Source organism: Passer domesticus, chromosome 11 (genome assembly GCF_036417665.1).
Source record: "Passer domesticus isolate bPasDom1 chromosome 11, bPasDom1.hap1, whole genome shotgun sequence".
Classification (NCBI taxonomy): domain Eukaryota; kingdom Metazoa; phylum Chordata; class Aves; order Passeriformes; family Passeridae; genus Passer; species Passer domesticus.
The window spans coordinates 34,324,614-34,347,048 of NC_087484.1; the positions used below are offsets into that span (position 1 = coordinate 34,324,614).

At 45.9% G+C, this 22,435-nt stretch overlaps 1 protein-coding gene and 1 long non-coding RNA gene across 2 annotated transcripts; both read right to left on the minus strand.

The window, feature by feature from the left end:
* Nucleotides 1–11,615: 11,615 nt before the first annotated feature.
* LOC135278376 (uncharacterized) lies at nucleotides 11,616–14,728 on the minus strand. The gene is made up of 2 exons (XR_010345890.1): nucleotides 12,314–14,728; nucleotides 11,616–11,857 (listed from the first exon to the last, which is right to left on the minus strand). It is a non-coding gene; the product is annotated as an uncharacterized LOC135278376 (long non-coding RNA).
* A 16-nt stretch (nucleotides 14,729–14,744) lies between these two features.
* On the minus strand, nucleotides 14,745–22,421 carry LOC135278304 (TOG array regulator of axonemal microtubules protein 2-like). The gene is made up of 8 exons (XM_064384860.1): nucleotides 22,354–22,421; nucleotides 21,451–21,603; nucleotides 20,171–20,288; nucleotides 19,062–19,165; nucleotides 17,486–17,690; nucleotides 16,099–16,315; nucleotides 14,928–15,014; nucleotides 14,745–14,761 (listed from the first exon to the last, which is right to left on the minus strand). Exons 1-8 carry the CDS (start codon nucleotides 22,419–22,421, stop codon nucleotides 14,745–14,747), a joined length of 969 nt encoding a protein of 322 aa, XP_064240930.1.
* Between the last annotated feature and the right edge of the window lie 14 nt (nucleotides 22,422–22,435).

The following is a 22,435-nucleotide window of genomic DNA, read 5'->3' on the forward strand; positions in this document are numbered from 1 at the left end:
AGGAAAGCTTGTGTTTCCTTCTTGTTGGATGGTGGAGACATTGCTGTGATCTTGTTGATGACATCAGTGGGAATCTGACGCCGTCCGTCTTGCCACTTCACTCCCAGAAACTGGATTTCTTGAGCAGGTCCCTTGACTTTGCTCTTCTTGATGGCAAAGCCAGCTTTTAAGAGAATCTGGATGATTTTTTGTCCTTTCTCAAACACTTCTGCTGCTGTCTTCCCCCATACAATGATGTCATCAATATATTGCAGATGTTCTGGAGCTTCACCCTTTTCTAGTGTACTCTGGATCAGTCCATGGCAGATGGTAGGACTGTGCTTCCACCCCTGGGGCAGTCGGTTCCAAGTGTACTGCACACCTCTCTAGGTGAAGGCAAACTGAGGCCTGCATTCTGCTGCCAGCGGAATGGAGAAAAATGCATTGGCAATATCAATAGTGGCATACCACTTTGCTGCCTTGGACTCAAGCTCGTACTGGAGCTCTAATATGTCTGGCACAGCAGCGCTCAGTGGTGGAGTCACTTCATTCAATGCACGGTAGTCCACCGTCAGTCTCCATTCTCCTTCAGATTTACACACAGGCCAGATGGGGCTGTTGAAGGGTGAGTGGGTTTTGCTGACTACCCCTTGGCTCTCCAGCTTTCAGATCATCTTATGGATGGGAATCATAGCATCTTGAGTGGTTTTATACTGTCGACGATGCACTGTGGAAGTGGCAATCGGTATCTGTTGCTCTTTTCTCTTCAGAGGCTCTATTGTAGATGGATTCTCAGATAGTCTAGGCAAGGTATTCAATTGCTGGACGCCCTCTGTCACTACAGCTACTATCTTAAATGCCTACTTCAGTCTTTTTGGGTCTTTGAAATACCTACTTTGGAGATAATTTATGCCCAAAATACATGGGGCTTCTGGGCCAGTCACAATAGGATGTTTCTTCTACTCATTTCTAGTCAAGCTCACATCAGCTTCTACTAAAGTGAAGTCTTGTGATCTCCCTATTACACCAGTGATAGAAACGGATTCTGTCCTTACATGTCTTGATGGAATTAAGGTACACTGTGCACTAGTGTGGACTAAAGCTTTATACTCTTGTGGTTCTGATGTGCCAGGCTAACGAATCTACACTGTCCAGAAAACACGATTTTCCTTAGCCTCTACCTGGTTAGAGGCAGGGCTCTTCTAAGCTTGGTTATCTTTCTTTTCTTGGGCATATATCTTAGAGGTTCCTTCAAGGGGATCGGATATGTCATCATCATCATCATACCTGGCAGTTCGGCTATGGGCAACTGGAGTTGCTTTTCTTGTGGTGGAACTTCTTCTCTGAGCTCTGTCTTCTTTCAATTCATGCACCTTTCGGGCCAGAGCAGCGGTGGATTTTCCATCCCACAGCCTCAAGTTTTTTCTATAATCACGCAGGAAAAACCACAGCTCAGCTGGTGGGGTGTACTTTCTCTCTCTATCTGGGGAACGTCTGTGTTGGGTACCAGAACTTTTGATCTGTACTGCTGAGATTTGGAGAAGGTCTTCTTTAATCTCCTGTCTGAGCTTCTTATGATTCTCCTCTATCTTATCCTCTAATCTCTGCAGACGTGTTTCCACTGCTGCGATTCTGGCATGTGTTGGGCCGTGTACAGCATCTGCATAAGCTCGGAGCTTCTTTGCCATGTTAAGCATGGTCTCATCCCTGTCATCCCACTTCATGATAGCTAGAGCAGAAGCATATTCGTGTGGCCCAAGTCGTACCAGTTTTCGCCACATCACAGATGTGCATGGTACCAAGTCTGGATTCCTAGTTGTTATGTCATCTGAGAAGATAATCTCAGCCACTGCCATTTCTCTCAGGCATTGAATCCCTTGTTCTGTGGTCTTCCACTGTGTTTGCTGCATGTAGAGATCATCGGCACACAGGTATCTTTGCGCTACACTGTCCAAGACCCGTGCCCAGAGGCTGTGAGGGTTAGCCCCCCTCATCATGCCTTGGTCGATGACAGGATCATGTGACAGGGATCCCAAATGCCTCGCTTCAGTGCCATCCAGAATTGTAGCCTCGGCTGCAGCATCCCAAAGACAGACTAACCAGCTAATTCTGGATTCATCAGATGGTCGGGTGTAATCCTTCCTTAGGCCACGCAGGTCCTTCAGGGAGAAGGACTCAATATTGGCTTCTGATCTTGTGCCAGTTGCTTTGACTCCTGATTTTATGTCAGGAAATGTTGAGGGTCCTTCTCCTGCATCATCATCATCATCATCATCATCATCATCCACTGGTCGATCGGTCTTGTCTGTGCACTTCCCACTTCTAGTGCTAGTAGCAACAGCCATTGGTTGAGGCTTATTGTCTGGTTTAACTGCTGGCTTTGAGCCTGGGGTGTTGGCTGGAGCCTGAGTGACTGGGATAGCTCTTGATGTATCTCTCTGCCCTCTTTCTTCTGTCTGCTGCCCTAGAGTATCTAGCAGTGTGTGATAAGCATATGCTAGGGCTTAGCTCACTGCAATGATCTTTTTCTCCTTAGGGTCATTATGATATTTCTCTTTCAGATATTTCTTCACCGTAGCTGGGTTCTGAATTTGTTCATGGGGAAAGTCCCAGACTATAGGGTCAGAGAATTCTTTCAGGATTTGGCCCATATTTTCCCATTCTCCACCCCACTCAGGATTCTCCACATGTGGGTCTACTTCTGGGTCAGGGGTCTCATCAGCCCTTCTAGACATCTCAGCCCTCATTCTAGAGAAGCTGTAGACCATATAGAGGAAGCTTACCAGATTAAATACCAGAAAGATGGTGTCTTTAACATTCAGGGGAAACTGAACATTCTCCAAAAGTGACGTAACAGATTCAAAGGAGAAGAAGGAAAGGAAAGGCTGGAAAGCCTCATTCCCCGCTCCTCCTCTAACTAGCTGGGTGTAATTACTAATAAATTCTCAAAACATACTGTTAGAACTGGGATGCAGGGTAGGACAAAGAAACCATAAACCACACATATCATAAACAGACGCCAGTATCTTTGTAAATGCCCTATAAAGCATTATCACCAAGGCCAGCACAATAGCTAATCTAATCCGTGTCTTTTTACTGGAAAAACTACATGATAGGGACAATAATTTTAGTGACCAGAAAGGTATTGAAACCTCAAAAAGGTCTAGAGACCAGAGCCACATAAAGGCCTCCCCAAGAGACATTACAAATTCAAACAACATGGCTACTGGGTACTTTAACTTAGTACACAGCAAGCATAACCAACCTGCGATCAATAAAGGGTTTTTTTCTACTTTCTCAAGCCGCACGTTGGGCGCCACTAACTGTATTTGTCTTGGTTTAGGGCAAGTTTGGGAGATAACTCTTAAAGGGGCTTCTCTACAAAAGCAGATTCAATTGCCTTTCTTTTTTCTAACTGGTTCGGGAGAAAATATTTCTTTGGAGAAAAAGTGGAAAGAAACCTGTTTATTAAACAATGGAACCCAAACAATATTAAACAATAAAACTTCTCACTGCTCCAAAAAAAAAAGCAAACTCAGAACAGTCCCCTCCCCGAGTTGCAGCTCGGCTCACTCAGTCTCTGATCAGTCTCTCTGGTGCTGGAAACGCCGTGGCCCAGGCCCGGCCAGGGGGGCCACAGGTGGAGCTGTTGGTGTTCTTTTGGGTGTTCAGTCTAGAGTAGGCTTGAACAGGTCTAAGAAAAAAGGAAAAAAAAATACAGTCTAGGGAACTTCTTTGCCTCAGCTAGCTAAAACTAACTAAAAGTAAAAAAAAAAAAAAAAAAGGAAAAAGGAGTTCTGTCCGGTTGTTTGTCCATCCGCAGACAACACAGTTCAGGAGCAGGAATGTGGAGGAGTGAGAGCAGTCTGAAAACAAACTGTGCGCTTCTTCCCTCCCCTCTTCACTGTCTGGGAGAGTCTTAAAGGTGTAAAACTTATTATTTGGTATAAACAGAACAAGATGATTGGGGATAAAAGCATTATATAGTCAACTCAGGACATGTAGTTAAAAACATTTTGTGGATTTTAATTGTAATTTTTTTTTGTTTTGCTTACATTTTCATGGTTTTTACGCTGTTGTAAAAAAGCCATGGGAGAAGCCTTTTTAATGAATAAAGGTAGTGGAGTTGTGAAGGCCAGTGGGCCAACAGGTAAAAGTCTACAACTGTCCCCTGGATGGAAAACCCCTCAAGCAATAACCACTCTTGTCAAGGTGAGAAGAAAGGCTTCTTCCAGCATGCCTTGCTGTGATATGCAGATTCAATGTATCCCATTGGCCCTTCCCACTCTCTCCACCCCTGTGCCCTCATCCCATTGGCCCTGGTGTACTGTCCCGCCCCTCAAGAACCCTATATAAAGCTGTGCTTTCCCTGCCTGAGTGGCTCCTAGTCCCCAGACTTTCCTGAAGAAGAAGCTCAATGAAGGCTCTCCTTGGAACCCCACACAAAGACCCCATCTCTCTTTCTGCGTCGCCTGGATCTCAGAAGAGCAGAAATCACCCTGCATGAGCGCAGTCGTGCCTTGTGCTCCTGAGGAGTCTTTTCCAAGACACTTCTTTGGGAAGGTACTCTAGACAGCCACCCGGCACGACAAGTGGTGCCCAACGTGAGGCAGCAATGCTAAGGGCCCTGAGGCCCTGATGATCATTGATTGCCAGCGTACCAGACACACTCCCCTTGGTAAGAAAGGAGAAGAGCTGAGCATCAGAGGCAGCAGAGAGCGGGTCAAGACCAACAGCCCCGTAAGTCTTTTTTTTAAAAGTGCTGTCAAGCTAGGACAATTTTATAACAAAGACCCGGGTCTCATCCCCAAGAGCTTTCAGGCCAAGATTGCAGGAACCCCCAGTCCTAGTGTTGCGTGGGGGAAAGTTTACAGGGACAAAGATAAAGATGGGAACAATAATTACAAAGGAAGAACAAGACATTTATAAACATTTTAATTTATTTTTAGATTCTTAAGGGACAGAGTTTTCTAAATGGGATCTGAAAAGAATTGTTTGGTGGCTTTACAACACTTTTCCTGGTGCATCTGCAAGACTCCATATTTACCATCAACTTTTGGGACCTAGTTTGTGTGAAGAACACTCACTATGGCACCTGAATTGCTGCCCATGTCCTCTGCCATCCAAGAGACCTTACACCATCATGCAGCACATGGAGGCCTCCTGCCTTTGGTCATGTCTCCCATAAAACCCCTTCTAGCTTCTGTGAAGCTCCCCTTATTCTGCCCCTCTCTGATTTTCCCATACCCTCCCCAGTCCCTGATCTGGAGTAGTGTTGGCCATGCCATCCCAGACCCTCCTTTTCAAGATGGTAATGGTCACACCACCTTGAAACTGTTTTCCAGCTCTTCACCTTCTCTTCCTGGCTCTGATCTCGCCTCTGTCTCTGCCTCTTCTCCCGAATGCACCATCTCTGGAGGCTCTGACCGTTCCATCATAGGGCACGCCTCTTCTAGGGAAGATGGAACCAGAGACCCCGCTCTGGAAACCATTCTTTTTTTTACTCCGCCAAAATGGTGGCGCCCATAACCCCCTGACTGGACCCCCAGACAACTTGCTACAGTTACCCAACATACAACATCAGGGCTTCCACTCTCTCTCCTGAGAGGGTCTCCCCCTTAGTTGCCTCCACCAGCACCATACAGCCCCTCTAAAGCCAGGCTGATCCATCAGACAGTTTGGGACATGTGTTCCAGTGTCGAGAGCCTCCTTTAAATGCAGCCATTGCCATCTGGACTCCCCAAAGAAACTTCATATTCAATGAATTTGTGCCTGCGCCAGTGACCACTGCCATGGATTGCAGTGGCAGGCATCTCCAGCATGCTGTGGCAAACTGCATTCAACAAAGTTTGACACCTAGAGCTCCCAAGCGCCGCCAGCAGAGGAGAAATCATCACCAAGCCTGCTCCAGACAGCAAATTAATGTAACTGTACAAGTTTTCTATAGAAATCATAACACTTCCCCTTTTATTCCTCCTTCCTGGTAAATATATTTTCAGTTGTATTTAGATAATTTTAAGTTTAACCAAGTTCTAGATCACCTTGAAGATGTGTTTGTTTGATTAACCTTTTACAGCTCCCCAGTCTTCATTAAAAAGGAGTAACTTGATTTAATAGTATTAATTGAAGTGATGTAAGCTATTCAATACCAGTATTATTCTTTTGTTGGTTAAAGTTGATTTAGTTTTTACAGACTGTTATTATCTCTTTCAATTTTAATATATACAAAAATGTAAATAGTTCTCAACTAAAGTTACAAGAATTTAATATGACAGAAACAATCCTAACTCCCATTATTCATGTTAAATCTTTAAATGCCTCTATTTTAATTAATTGGAAAAATCGAGTTTTTAGAATGCACTCTTTATACCCTGTCTATTGTCCTTTCTGCAAGGAACCCCGCAGAAAGACAATATCATATTGTAAAAGTATGTGTCTGTCATAGGGTAAGAAGGAAGTGAGTTTTTTTGGGAAGCTGTGATTAAAGCAATCAGTGCTTAGATTTGAATATTGGCACTTAGCTTGGCCACTGAAGGTATGGAGTGCCTTTGAGAACACCAGGGGTGAAAAGAGCAGAGAACTCCTAAGAGAACTTTCTTGGTCCCAGTCCGTGAAGCAAGTCAGACCTTCCCTACCCAGCCAGGGCTGGGTGGGGGAGGCGAAGCCTTGCGGCTGGGTGAAGTAGGCCGGAGCTTCAGGCAAAGGAGGGGAGGTGAAGGCCTTGTAAGATGAAAAAGTGGAACAGCCCTGAAAAGCATTGAGCCACCCCCTACTCCCCAGGAGAGAGAGAAAGCCAGTGCCTGTGCTGCCTTAAAATTCAATATCACAGCCTGACAGCACAGCTGGCCAGAAGGAGAAGTAAGGGATGTGGCACAAAAAAAGTGCCCAGCAGCCGTGGGAGTTCTGATTGTAAGACAAGGAGTGATAGTATAGAATACTTGAAAGACTTAAAGGGAAGAGAAAGAGGAAAAAAAGGAAAAAGAAAAGAGAGACAGTGAGAGTGAGAAAAAAGGACTAGTTTACTTAGATTAATGGCATTAAGTTGAGAACAAAGAAATGAAAGAAAAGACTTTCCTTAAGTGTTACTTTGATTATTACGTTAAACTTATTTTCTTACCTATACCTTTCAATCTTTACATATGTCAAAATTATTTTCTTGTATGTACCCCTTTCATGTTTAATCTTTCCATTAAGATTGTTTATTGTCTGAAGTTTAGCTAAAATTATCAGTTCTATAATTGTCATTTACTTGTTAATAGTGTTTCACTGTTCATTCTTATGTCCCCGGGAATCCCTTTATGAGTTGTCCTAATGCCTCTAGAAGTTACTCCATAAGTATGAAGGAATTTAAGTTGAAGAGTATTCTGGGGCCATAACTTAAAGATTGTTCTCCTGTTTCTAAAAGAAATAAAAAAGGGGGAGTTGTTTTGTGCCCCCGCCCCAGGTGGCAGGGATTCTACCCAGACAGACAGCATGGGTTGAGGGGTGTGATTTAAAGAAGATTCCACCCCTCCACCCTGTGGGGCATGTCCCTGGAAGTCCGGAAAAAGGCATTCCACTCCATCTTGTCAAAGAAGGAATGGCTCCAGAATGTTCTTCCTTTCCTGTACCCCCATTGGTTTCAATTCTACTGCAATGTCCTCACCTTGGTTTTTTCCATTGGTTGTCCTCCTGGATCCACCCATTTGCGGTCCCCTGCTCCTTCTGCTATTGGACCCTGACCCTAAATGCCACCCCTAGCCTGTCATATAAAACCCATGACTACCCCCTTGTTTCTTGTCTTGGTCGCTGGCACAATAAAGGATCGAGGCTTTTGCTAAAGCAAGAAGCATCCTGTTGCCTGCCTTTCCCTGTTGGTCATCAGTGCCTGCCTGAGGTCTGAGACTCCAGGGCCCAGGGGAGTTGTTGCAGCACAGTCCCCATCCCACTCAATTTGGAATTTTAGGAGGTGGCAGGCCATGGGGGGCCACAGGCCCCTGGGCTGGATGCAGGTCCCTGGACACGAACGCCAGCCGTTTTTCATGGGCAACAAAACTGACCAGGCCAGTTTCCTGATGTCCTTTCCAGGAGGTGCTTCCCACTGCCAGGGCAGCCTGAGCTTTAGGTGGTACCAGGTTGCCTCTGGGAGACATCCTGCGCCGTCTGGGATTTCAGGAGGCAGCAGACTAGTTGGGGTCACAGGCCCCTTGGCTGAACGCAGGCCATTTTCCATTGGAAACAAAACTCACCACCCCAGTTTCATGGTGTCACTTTGCAAGAGGCACTTGGCACTGCCAGGGCAGCCCGAGTTGGAGGTGCTGGCAGCTTGGGTCTGGGAGACATCCTGTGGCATTTGGGATTTTAGGAGGCAGCAGCCCACTTGGGGTCACAGGCCTCTGGACATGAATGCCAGTGGAGGAAAGATATAATGTTAAAAGCATGGCCCAGGCAATGCTCCTTTGACAAGTTCTGCCCTGAGCTTTCCTCAGGAAGATCTGAAATGTTCAATGTCACCAGCAAAAGCTCCTGCAATGGCTGCTCGCCATCAGAGCAGGGCTGTCAGCTGTGAAACAAGTGCTGCCACAAGCAGCAGCTTACCCAGGGCAGCAAATCAAGAGCTAGGAAGGAGCCGATCTGAAGGCCAAACTTCCTTAGCTCCTTCTAAAAGAGCTGGAACAGTTCCTCTTTCCAGTGCGGTGGAATGCTGGGCACCACAGCTCTAGGTGAGAACTGGGCACAAGTTTTCTCTCACTGAGTGCTGTGATGTTTTCTGGAGGAGCTCTGGGCTTCTGTGCATGCTGGCCACAATGAGGAGAGAAGGAATCAAGTGCACTGACACACCTTTGCCTTGAGCATAACCCAGCCTGGACCAAACACACTGAAAGGTTTCCCCCTGTCTCCAAATGGCAGGTCCACTGTTTGACAACTCAGGTTGGTTTGGTGTCAAGGAATTTCCCTGAGAAATACTCAGTTTGTCTTCCTCTCTGCCTTTCCCTCAGCAGCCTTGGGGATGCTCCTATGTGAAGCCATCTGTCTCACAGAGTTTGAGACAACTTAAAACAGGATACTGTGCAATAAGTCGTCTCCTCTAAACCGTTCTAACAATCCCTTTCCAGGAATAGGAAATTATTACTAATAGATGAAAGTGGAAAAAAACCCCAACAGTTTATTAACAAACAGATCCCCCTATGACACGTGTTACAAGGTGGAGCCGGGATCTCTCTCGGGAAGAACAGGAGCTGTCATGGAGTAGTTCTAGCAGCTGATGAAAGCTCGGTGGCTTGTCTGGCATCGACTTTCTGCCAGTGGCAGAGCTCCATGGAACAGTCACAGCAGGTGAAGCAGCTGGGCTGGAGCCCCTCAGTGCCTTTTCTCCCTGGCGTGGCTCAGCTCACAGACTCTTGGGCTGGGAGCAGGGCTGCTCCGCTTCTGCCAGCACCATGTCCCTGGGCTTGGACAAACAGTTTTCTGCTAGGAGAGCCCTGCACTCTGTTCCACATCTCTTTCATAAAGGCCCAAACCAACTCCAAACACTCAGTCTACAGCAGCTTTTCACAATGGGCTGCAAAAATCGAGGACTGCTGCAAGTGAGTGTTGGAAGGCTCTTGTCTTGCTCCTGCCAGCAGAATTCTCTATGATTTTATGCAATTTTATTCAGATGCAACAGGAGAACTGAGGTTTTTTATTAAAATATTCCATAATGAGTAACAGGCCTTGGGAGCATGAGGTACAGAACTGACATGTGAAAGCATGAGCATATCCTCCAAAGTGGTCAGTTTAATTGTCCATTTTATTACTCTTCTATTTACTCTACACTAAGAAGGAAACGCAAGCTTTGCTTGGAGGCAAAGCAGGCATGGGATACACTAGGATCCCTCGCAGGCTCACCAGGGCTGGCAGTGACAAAGCAGGCAGACTGCTTCATTGAGAACCACTACAGAGCTACATCCCAATGCGCTTTTAAGTACTATGGTATTATTAAGAGCTCCTTTTCTGCATGAGATACAAAAAAGGAGGTCCCAAATGATCTTCATGCAAGCATGCAGTAAAGACCTGATCCTGCTATCCTAATGAGGCTTTGGCTTTTGGCAATTACACACTTCCCATTCATCTTTTGATGCAGACACTTGTGGTTTTCCCCTACACCCTTGCAAGGCTGGCAGTTGCTGCTTCCCATTTCCTGTTCTTCCCTAGAGCCAGTACAGTGGCTGCTTTGAAACAAAAAGCCCTGAGATCTGGATAGCTTGAAGGAGCATGAAATGCTAATTGAGTGTTCATGGTGGTCATACCCAGGTCTGCACTTCCCAGTGCTCTGAAGCAGCAGCAGGAGGACCGTGCATCATTCCTGTTGGTGGATGTTCATGTTTCTGGTGTGCAAGAGCAATGACTTTGGGGAGGGACAAAAATGCCCCAATTCAAACAGTGGCTGTGCAAGGAGATGTGAAGTTTCACAGCCTTTTCTAGGATATTTTAGAAAGATGTAAGAGAATATTGAGGCATGGAGTAGGTACCTAATTTTGTCTCCAGAGAAATCCCCAAAGGCCACATTCACTCTGCTGGTGATGGCAACCCCACAAGCTCACGGGCTAGTTTTCCCGGCAACATGCCACCCTGCCTGGGCTTTACTAGGCCAGGACTAGACCCATAGCTAAACAAACACATGCAGCCAGGTGACATAGAGTTTTTCTTTCAGAAAGCCTAATTAACACAATTCCCATGTCGTTTCTTCTGTAACATCAGAAGGTGGCAACCATGAGAACTTTGCTGGCAAAAGGTTACATTTTGCACTGGGCCTAGAAGTGTTTTTCCCTAAGGCAAAGCAAAGTGAAATGTGAAGTTCAAAAGCTTCAAATGCCTATGAAAGAAAACTGTGGAATAATTTCTGGAAAGGCAGCATTATCAATGATCATGCAGCCCACTAACAGCTGGAGCTGCATCCAGAATTGCTTCTTCCAGCTGTGCAGGAATTCATTTCAGTGGCAAGCACTGTTCCATGATGAACAAATTGTCCCCTAGCTCTGGGCTGAATGGCACCCAGGCTGCGGTACAGATTTGAGGAACCCTTGTCACTTGTTATTGGCCTCCCAGTGCACTCATCCTTCTGCAAACAAGGTGCAAACAACACAGCTGGGCTGCTGTCCTGGGTAAATATACATAAAGAGACTTTTCCAAAGCAGTGCATCTTTTCCCAGTGAAAGACACGAATTCTTCTTACCTATGAAATTGTGATTGAAGACACCTGTGAGCCAGATCTGTGTGAGACTGCAAAGGAGCAAAGCTTTGGGGTTTGGACACTCTTCTCTTTGTTTCTTTTCTCTGGCCTTTTCTGAGCACAGAACACACCTAGGTAGAAATCTTTTGACTATACAGGATCTTTTGGATCCATTGTCCTCCAAACAAGTCAACAGGTGGCCCTGTCGTAATATCAAGTAGCAAAGAGCAGCACAAATGACACCAAGAAAACATGGCCAAAGAGGAAGAGGAGAGGCCCAGTGAGGAGGAAAGGATGTGGTGGGACCCTGGCTCATTGAGTGAGCTGCACTCCCATAATCTCTAGGCTAGCAGGACCTGGTCTCACATTCTCCTCCTGGTTTATTTAAATTTAATTAATTAATTTATTTTTTTTCATCATCAAAATTAAAAATATGTAATCAAGATTTAAAGGTACAATCAAAACACATTTATTCAAAACTACATCTAAGGATCAGAACATATGTACATCTACTACAAAACCTAACATATAAATCCTATTCTTCAAACACTCTTCATTCAGGCAGCAGCTTTTTCCTGAGCTTGGAGGAAAGAGAGCTCTTCTGTACAGCAGGCAAGGACTTTCTGGGTAAGGCACCATGGGAATTGTCCAGAGGAACCTTCTCGGTAAGACTGTAACCAGTCCGATCTGCAAAATGGAGACACAAAGTTTAACAGGGGCCACAATGCAAACCTAAAGCAGCTAAAGCTCCATATCTCATGGGACAGACTTCCTGCAAACTTCTAAAGAGCTGCACAGGGAAACATGCTCCTGCTGGCAGATACTTGAGGCAGGCCAAGGGAAAACCCTGGCCCACTTCCACAGGAATGCCACAGGAGCACCCTGGCCTCTGGGCTGCCCTGGGACAGCAGGGAGCCCAGAGCCCTGTGCTCTCCAGCAATGGCTCAGCTGCACATGCACCCTCCTGCTCCTCTGCCTGCCCCACAGCTGAGCAGCCCTCCAGCTCCACAGGCACTGGCAGCAGCACAGCTCATTGCAGGGGCACATGCAGGCACAGCTGTTCACTGAGAATGTGCACAGGCTCTCTGGGCTGCCACAAGACCCTTCCTCCCACCTGAGATTGGCCCAGCTCTACCCCCTCACCTCTGTGTGAGGCTGAGCCATGATCAGCCTTCACCTTTTCCTCAGTCTGGAGTTGCTTCAGGCTCCCCATGCCATGACTAGGAAGGGCGATGGAGAGAGAGGGGGCAGGTGCACACCCTTCCTTAGCATTTGGTCTCTTTTGGCACAGCTAACAAGGCAGATCTGGAGGTGTCCAACTCAGCACGTTGTCATCTCTCTGGAGAACATCATGCCTTCACCAGCCCAACATTTTGGAGAGGTTTTCCCGCACATGTGGAGGCTGGCTGGCAGCACATCTCTTCAGCTTGGTGCCCATCACCTTGTAGAGGGCAGAGGCAAGCTTGGTGGCCACAGTGCGGACATTGGCGCTTCGCACCGGCAGCGCCTTGTTCTCCAGGAAGGACCAGAGCACGGGCAGGGCGTCGTGCTGGACCACTTCAGGGCTCCTGGCATAAACCCACTCCACAAGCACTGCCGGGAGAGAGACACAGCTTCTCAACCACCAGCCTAATGCAAACAGGGATCTACCTCTGCTCTTGCTAATTGGAAGCCTTCTGGCTAAGATCAGCAAAATAGCACAGAGCCCCATGATCCAGAAACGGGCAAAGCAGCTGATCATCCTGGAAACAGAACCACCAACCCCTCAGGACTAATTTCTCCAACCACAGCCTTGTCCCTGTGGCAGACTTTGTACCTTTACTAAATTATTGCACAATCACTTTCTGCATGAGCAATGAATGAAATGTCCAGTTGCTTTTTATTTCCATTAAGAAGTTGTCTAAACCCACACTGAAGATTTGGAAATGCACCATAGAGAAGAAATGGAGGGATTTCTAATAAAAGGGATGATTCCATTTTCATAACTTTGATGTCAAGTGCCACATGTTTAATCTGGCTCTTCCCTTTGCTCAGTGGCACACTGCAAAGGGCAGGATTAGAACACACCTCAAAACTCCAGCCCACCAGAGATGGCTGCTGCTTGACAGTTGGATTGGAAACATCAGTGACTAGCTGGTGTCTTTGGCAGAATGCTTCTGGGGCTTCCAACAAGCAGCTGTTTCAAACCTCAGGGTGCCTTAGAGAATTATCCAGACCCCATTGCTATGGCATTTGAGCATCTCCACATTTTAATGCCATTTCCCCTCCCAATCTTAATGGCATTTTTTCTTATAATGTCCACTGAAGTAGGGGCATAGAGAGAGCAAAATGCTACACAAGGGACTGAAATTCATCCAAAACACAAGTATTTTCTCATATTGTCTCTGAAAACTGCTCTCTGCTCATTTTCTGAACCAAACTATGTCAAACACAGACAAAAATTTACTACCAACAGGCTCCTTGCATGGCAGATTTGGCTGAAAGATCAAATCCTGAAAAGCTCTGGAGACCATTCTTATTTTCTGATCAGGCAAAATGTTATCTAGTAGCCATTTATTATTCTGTGGTGGAAGAGACTTCATTTTCTCTATGCTTTTAATCCACTGGCAGTCATCAACATTAAAACAGCTCCTGAAAGTACCCAAACCCCAATTGTGCTAAGCAGGAAAAGGGTTATGATACCCATTTTAACATGGGAATTCATTTGAGTTTAAATACAATTAAAGACATTGGTGACTATTGAAGGTAAGGAACAGCTGTCTCTTCCTACTGAATCTCAGAGAGAACATCTACTTTTTCTAAAGTAGTCCTAATTTATGTTTCATTCCTTTATTTGAAAAAGAGATCAAAAGATCTGTAAAACTAAATTCCCTGTTGCTGGAGATCTACTTTTTTCAAAGCTCTTTAAAGGGCCTTTGACATTCCCAATTGCTGAACATGCCCTTTTGAGATTCCTAATGAAGACACAAAGTGTATTAAACCTTGCATTCAAAGATATTGGCCTAATTAGCAGTGGCTTTAGCCCCAGTTAAAGCAAGGCTATCAATAGTCTGTTCTAGTATATATTGGGATTATAATTTTCCCATTCCTTGGCTATTGCTGACATAGCAAGCACCTCTGAGGAATCAATTATCAGCTGCATTTGTAACATTTTGGACAGTGCTGACACAGGCAGACACTGTTTGCACACCCTGAAATGCTCAGTCCAGTGCCACTTTGACAGCACAGGCAGGGAGCCTCAGCACTCTGCTTCTGCCCCTCTGCCCCCAAAGGCTGCCTTGCACTAAATCCCTGCCTCTAATACGTCTGTTGACTTTTGACCTAAGCTGTGACCCCAGGCTCTGCACAGTTCAGCCTCAAAGCTTTCCAAGAGAAAAACAAGAGTTCTGTGAGGACAAAACAAACTGATCCCCTGAAACAGCATTTGCCACCATTTTCCCTAAAAGATGACAGATGTCCCTGAGCTTCCAAGAGAGGAGCCAGCTGGGGTATTTTGAGTCCCTCCCTTTCCTGGAGCTGGGTTCTGAGATGCCCCAGTGGGAGCTCAGCCCCGAGGCCGAGCTCTGTCCCCATCTCAGGTGCTGCACAGCTCTGCAGCAGCCAGGGAAACCTGCCAATTACACCTGCCTTGGGCACTGGGCAGGAGGGACAAGCTCAGCACCTCCTGGTTTGGAGGAGCTACTCTGCTGTCTGCTCACAGGCATTGCCTGTAAATACTCCCTGGGAAGACCTCTTGGCTTACAAGGGGAGGCCATACCTGTGATACACTCCGTGACATCCAGCAGAGCTTGGCCACTCAGTTGATTCCACTGGTAGCTGAACTCCTTCAGCAGTGACACTTTATCTACAAGTGAAACACATGTTTCTGCTCACTTTTCTGAGGCCATAGGAGAAAGGACAGTGCAGAGGGAAAGGGTAGGGGCAACCCCATTCTATAAAATAAAGTACATTTCTGCTGGTTTTTGAATCCTTTTCTTCATTCCTTCCAGTCTGCTTGGCAGGGATTTAAATTGCAAAAGAAAAGCTCTCCTTTCACATTTGTAAATGCAAAGTTGTCTGCTGTATCAGGAGCTATGTTAAAACATTTCCCATCAGGGACATCAAGAGTTCAGTCACATGTAAGTAGTGAAATGGTTTTGCATCCCAGAGCAAAAAGGAAGAACCCCATACTTGGGACACAGAAAGGCACCGAGTCAGGCAGTTCCTGAGTTCACAGAGCAGCTGAGGAGGAGAAAGTGGCAACTCCCCTTGAACACCTGCCTCTTCAACACTCCTATTTTCAGGCATATTTCCTCAGTGTGGCATTTTCAGAGCTGACATAAATCTGTGTGGCAAAGGAATTGAGAGCAGCCTTTGCCTATGTAGCTAACTGCTGTAGACATCTTGCCCCATGCAAAACAACATGTGGAACAGGGCATCATTGACAGCTGGGTTTATACCTGTTTGTTATAAAGAAATGAACTTGGGGAATCCTAAGTTCCCCTTTGAAAATAGAAGACAAAGAAGAAAAGGGGTAAATAGGCAGCTAATGCCTATCATGTAGAGCATTCCCGGTGGCTGCTCTGCAGGAGCTCTGATGGGTCACTCTCCCTTCATGCCAAGAGCAAAGCTATTCATTTGGGAAGTCAAACGGGGCCCAAGCAAACTCCAAACCCCCTTTGCCTCTGAACTGTAGCAAAGCTGTAGTCTGGGACTTGCTCTTCAGACAGGCAGCACAGAGCCAAGGGCTCCTGGGACTTTTGGGAAATGCTGATCACGTTCAAGCCTGTTGGGGGACTGGTGCATAAGGACTGCACCTGCACAGCTTCTGGGGGATGCCAGCTGGAGCTTTCCACAGACAACAGCAGCTATCAAGGCACTCAGCACTCTCTTGTGTCGGAGAGACAGAGACACAGGTGAGGAGAGTCCATGCCAGGGCTCAGCCTTACCTAAATGAGCAATGGATTCTTCCAGCGCTTTCACAGCTGCGGCACGAACCCTGGGGTCCTTGGAGTTCAGGTTCTTCGTTATTCCTTCCACCAAACCAATGATCACCGGGTTCAAGGCATCTTTCAGGACGCCTGTGATTTCAGCCAGCACGTCCAGCGCCTTCTGCTTCACTTTCTTGTGGCTGTCAGATATTCTCAGGACAAAATATTCAAAAATCTGTGAATAGAACAAACATGAAAGCTGGATTCACATGTCCTTGTTTGAAGAGTGGATGTAGCAGTCAGCAATGTAAAAGATGAGAGTGATCCTTTCTGCCAGGTCAGCACTTGCTTGCACAATTTCACTCTTTTCCTGTGGGCCACTCACTGGAATGGTGGCGCAACCTCATGCTGCTAGAAAGATTTTCTTCTGTTTTTAAGAGGTTTTGTTGGGGACAGAAGAGTTCCTATGGTATTTCACTCCATCTGTAAATCATTAAATCCATTCCATTTATTCATGCTAAAGACTACCTTTGCTTTAGAAGTATGGAAGCAGATGTTTACAATGCCCGGTTTTCTACACAGTTGCCTCAAGTACTGAGGGCAATTAGGATTTTGCCAAAACTACGGCTGGAGGAGATCTAAGTTTTCTTTTGTTTGTCTCAGCGGCAGTATCTGGAGAAGTGCAGGACTCTGATCAACTCTTCCAGGACGCAGACCATTTCTCTAAGTAACAGGTAGACTTCTGGAATTTAATGAGCTGTACAGCCCTCATTAGAGCAGGTTCAGTCCCTTGACAGACACATCATCAGGCACCTTTTCTTGGAGAAAGGGGAAAAGCAGCTACTGGGAGGAGATGGCAGAGATGAGTCCTTAGCTGTTTTCCTCCTTTTCCAAGGAGAAAAAAAGACCCCCCAAGAAGGGTGAGCACTGTCTTTACCAAGAGGAATAGGAACAAGGATGGAAATGAGAGCCAGAGTTGTGCCTGTGCAAGACTAGATGGAGTATATGGAAGTATTCTTAAAAAAAACCTGGGTTTAAACCATCCCAGTCTGATCTTCTCTTCCCTAGGTAAACCCATTTTTGGTCTAGAGAATAATTGCCATGCTTTCAGTGGCTGGATTGCCTTCACTTAACCCAGCTGGGAGTAGGAGAGAGCAGCAGTCACACCAGCAGAAAATTCTGTCATCATCTGATGAACAGCATCAATAGGCTCCTGCCAGACGTATACAGCTGGACTGAAATAACTTGTCCTGAAGCCTGGACCTGCATTAAATTTGTCTGGGTAAGAGGGACCAGCATGTCCCAAACAGCCAGGATGGAATGCCAAGACACACTGAATTAACTTTACTGCTACAGGCTTAGGAAAGGAGCTAAAGGAAAGGAGCAATGAAGATACCCTACATACTTGGACAATGTTAGTGGAGATGAGCTGGGGGCTGGTTTTGCACAGGTCTTGGAGGAGTGACACTCCTTCCATGCGCATCTGAAACCCGTTGGCCTCCAGGAGATTGTAAAGCTTCTGGAGCAGCTCCGTTTCTTCCTCAACCGGAGGTAACGTGACCTGGGCTTGTGCACGGTGTAGGAGGCATCCATCAGAGGTAGATTTCACCCTGGAAAATAAAACCAAATGAGGACCTGTTGGTGATAATACCTTCAGTAAATTGTGAGCAAAACATCTTCAGTAGCTTTTCTAATGATGTGATTTCAAGCTGGAAAGTCATGAGGCTCTGAAAAACAACGTGGACCTAATGACAATCATTTTGGGAGACAATCTGCAAGGAACGTTCTCACCAGTGCTCACTCAGAAAAAGCAAGGATAAGATGCATCTGATCTATCTTCAGATGGCTGTCAAGGCACACAGGTCACATTGCTTTGTGGAGAAAGAGACACACTACTTCCAAGTTTAAGTGGCTCCTCATATGGGATGTTTTTGTCTCATAATAAGGAAACTCATCACTCTGGAGAAGTGTCTCTACAACCAGGCATGACAATCTGCAAAAATAGCTCAGATGCATCTGAACAGATGAACAGGGTCATATGTGAAGGATTCAGAAAATCAGTCACAGAGATAAAAACAGAAGCCAGACACCCCAGAACTATGCTCACATTTCATTTGCTTCCCTAGAGACTAGATCCACAGCTTAACAACCCCCCTGGGAACAATTCTCCTGGATCAACCTGTCTCTTCCATGAGCATGGAAAGATGCTAGCTATGCTACTGAGGCATGTGGTCACTTTCCTGCCACTGCTGAGCGTGACAGAGCTAAATAAATCCCCTCTGTGATCAGAGGAGAACAGGTACAAGTAGCTCTGCAACTGCCATGAAGAGACAGCAAGGACCAAATTCCTGTCTTAAATGCTGATTGCAGCACAGGATGAAATAAACCAAACATGCTGTCTCCATCAAGCAAATCAGATGAAGGACAGGAATATCAAGACAAAAAGTCCACATTGAGACACCTGTTGCCTGAAGTTGATCAGGAATTGCATTGCTACTTACTACTCAAACTTGATACTGTTTCAGGGTAAGAAAACCATGATTCAGCCAGGCCAAACCACATGCATGAGAACTGCATCTTTGTGGAATGGCATCCTGCTTCTAGACTGAGACTTCTCATCAAAACACCCATCAGGAAAAGACTCCACTCAGATGAAAAAAAAGCCCTGGTTGAATTTCCTTGTCCCAAGTCAGGCAGCAGAAACTTGGCCCTGTCACAGCCTCCATACCACTGCCCTTGCCACTGCACTGGATCGTCTGAGCTGCAACCAATGGGGTCTTTTTGTCTCTCAGTTGTGAAAACCCCTCCAAAGAAGTTGTGTTCAGTGTAATGCAGAAGTAGACATTTTTTTATCATAGAGCATTTGTAGGGAAAGAGAACAATCTGTGTCACTGGCCATCTCTGCCAGAAAGATTTTCCTGAGGAAGAGACATGTACAGCTTGTCATGTGCTTTGTCACATCTGAATAAAGTGCTCAGTACTGTTTGCTAGAAGACAATGTGGCCTGGGGCTTCTTGGAGCCATCGTTCCTCTTCTTCACCAGCTCCTTGACAGATGGGCATTCAGCCTTCTGGTTTTCCATCCCCTACAAACACATAGAGAAACCCCATCAATCTTTAGAGTATAAAATAGGAAATTCCCTGTTTAAAACACAAGTTAGAACCAGGATCACTGCTACCAAGGCTTAGGGAAACATTTCCTAACTTGCAGATAGAAACAGCCCAGGGATTCAGTGATGCCAACTCTTTGCTTTCAATAGCCCAAGGCAGGCTATGGGTGCTACTAGACTGAGCAGCAGTCTAAAATCCCAAATTCATTAGTCTTCAGCATAAATGGGAATAATGCAAACTGGCAGGCAACAAGTGTTCGTAAACAACAGAAGCAACAGAAAAATCTGGACTCTCTGGGGGTTGGCCCATTGTGTTGGAAGGATTTGGTTCAACACTCACTCTCCCTCTGCCTGAACAAAGGCATGCTCCCTTCTGTAATGTCGATAAAAAAAATAAAATCCCCGCCCCCCCCACAAAAAAAACAAACAAACAAAAAAAAAAACCCAAAAAACAAAAACAAAAACAAAGGGGTTTCCACTGGATGCTGCTGAATTCACCAAGATTTTTCCAGTTCCACAGAGCTTGACAGCAGGGCAGTATTCCCAAAAGACTGTAACTGTAGTAACTAGGATTGACTTGGCCATCTTTTGTAAATTTGGAAATTTTTAGTACTACTACTTCCAGTATCTTTTGCAAAGACTCTGTTCTCTTCAGAAGCACTATTCTCACTTAATTGCTTTACTGGGGACAGAGGAGGGAGAGCATGGTGGGGGCTTACACTTAAATGTAAACCCATTTGCTCTCTTTCCCTTTCTTCTTTGTGAATGATATTGAAAATATTCCAAACTCCACTTTTTCCCTAATAACATCAATTTCTTTGTGGTTTGCAGATGAACAGGCTGAGGATTAACATCTCATTCCCAGGAGAAAAATGATTCAGTAGAAGAGGAATGAGATCAAGACAGATTGGGGATGTTTGATCTCATATTAGCAGTGGCAATACTTGCACCAAGGAGCCATTTCTACTGCCAAGCACTTACTTTCTTCTGCATTCTTGTCAGAATATCTTCCAGGTCATGGGTGGAAAGAGATCGCTCCAAAAGCATTTTAAATTTTTGATGATTGAGCAACATCTTCACCATCTCCTGTCCATAATGCCTAAGGGAGGGAGGGAGGGAGGAAAGGAAAGAAAAGTGAACAAAGAAAGGAAGAGTGTGAACAGAAGAGGCTTATACCTTAAACTCATCATGTGCAATCCTTGCACAAGAAGGCATTACCTACTCAGCAAAGAAGGAGATTTGCCTCCACTTGACACTGCACAGTGCTGTCAGATGAACACAGGAGGCAAGAGGAGAATGTGGGGCAACAGAAAAATACCATTTCACTCTGAAACTGTGGGTGTGCTCCTGTGGGATCAAAGGATCCCAGAGAACAAGCAAAACACATCTGCTTTGTTGTCAGAGCCTATTAGCAGTGTCTTGCTGCCATTGCACAATAATTTGCCTTTCTTTAACTGGCAGGGAAGCCAGGACAAAACACCTCCTGCATCCTATTGATTATTCTATACTATATGCATGCACAGGGGCAGCTAGTTGCTCTGGTGTTCTTGGCAGCTATTAATGGGAATTTCATCATCAGAGTAAGGGGACTTTGGTGGTTTGGGTTGATTTTGCCACTGGGAAACCACAGTTTTCTTCAAGAAGAAATTTGGAGGTCACTGAGCCACAGATAACAGCATTCTAGAAATCTGCAGACCAAGTTCAGAAAGACTGAATATGTTGGCTAAAGACCCCTGAAATATTTATAGGAATGTATTAAATTAATGAAAAACAAATGTTTGGGATCCTTCAGTAATGAATATTAGCCAACACTTTGGCTTTGTGTTGTGCACCTAAAGACAATCAAAACTGTTGGACTGGCTCATCTGAGCTCTTTTGATCTCAGTAAAGAATCCTTCAAGCCACAGGAAGTTGGCAATGCTCATTTCTGCTGGCCAACCTCAGGTTACCCAGTACAGTCATTTGCCCAGGCAAGCCAGAGCAGTGGTCAAAGCACCAAGGCTGACAGAGCTCCAGAAGCCTTTGGACAATGCTCTCAAGCACATGCAGTGACTCTTGGGGTCACTGCATATGACCAGGAGTGTGACTGGATGACCCTGATGGGTCCCTTCCAACTCAGCATATTCCATGCTTCTACGACCCTTATTCACACAGTGAGGGAACTTCATATTTCCTTTAGTTTCCACTCTTGTGGGGTTTTACCTTTATAACCAGGCACAAAAGGCTTTTCCTGTTTTAGGAGGTGAAATGAAGATCATTACCTTGTGTCCTGGTGACAGTCCTGAGCAAGCTTCCCTGCCACGTGTGCCAGCCTCTCAGCCCTGGCTGTGCCTGCCAGCTTTGTGACTCCAATTCTCTCCATCAGGGACAGGAGGAGCTCGGCCCCACACTTCCGCACCTGGGCGTGACGGCTCCTGGGAAGGAGAGAGCAAACCCTGGGGCACAGGGAGAAGGAGCAGCAGCAGCACAGGCCTTGGCCAGAGCCTGCTCCCTGTCCTTGCTGGGGGAAGGAGGCCTGGCTTCTCCCTGCAACTTTAGACACCGCTAGAAGGTTCTGAACTCAGGTAAACACAAAGCTAGCATTCTACAGAAGGACTGCCTGCAAGGCAGAGGGAGGAATTCAGTCTCCCTGCACTCTCTGATACTCAGCTCCTTTCACAGTATTTACTCTGAGAAAGATTAAGGAAATAGATTACACATGAATGATTTAGAAATTAAAGATAACTCATGCTGACCCATCAGAGGGCAGCCAGTACACAGAGCTGCAGCAGGACTGAGACTCTTTCCACCCATGATCCCCAAATCTGCAGACCTCTGGGAAGAAACAAATGCAGGGAAAACACATTGTGGGCCATGAAGTTGCAGAATATCCAGCAATGCAGCCTGTTTCTTCTGTGAGGCTTGGCAACGGATACATCTGAATGTTTTACCCTATTCCAAAGCTGAGGAAAGGAGGGACAGGCAGTTTAGCCAGGCTGTCCTGTTCTAGAGAGTGTCTCTTGGGAACTATCAGGCCCAGCACCAATATTTAAGGCAGCATTTGCTTCAACTGTCCCATGGCAGTCAGGCTGTGAAGGTGCCTTTAAAGGGATTCATCATCCCAAGGCTAACATGAAACATGAGTTTGAATAGAAAGTAGAGTTCTATGGCCAGGACAGTCATACAAGACTCCTTTTGGCAGGAGCTGCACCTGCTGTGCAGGCTGTGCCACACCCAGCAGATTGTCTCCCATGTGCTCCACGCCTC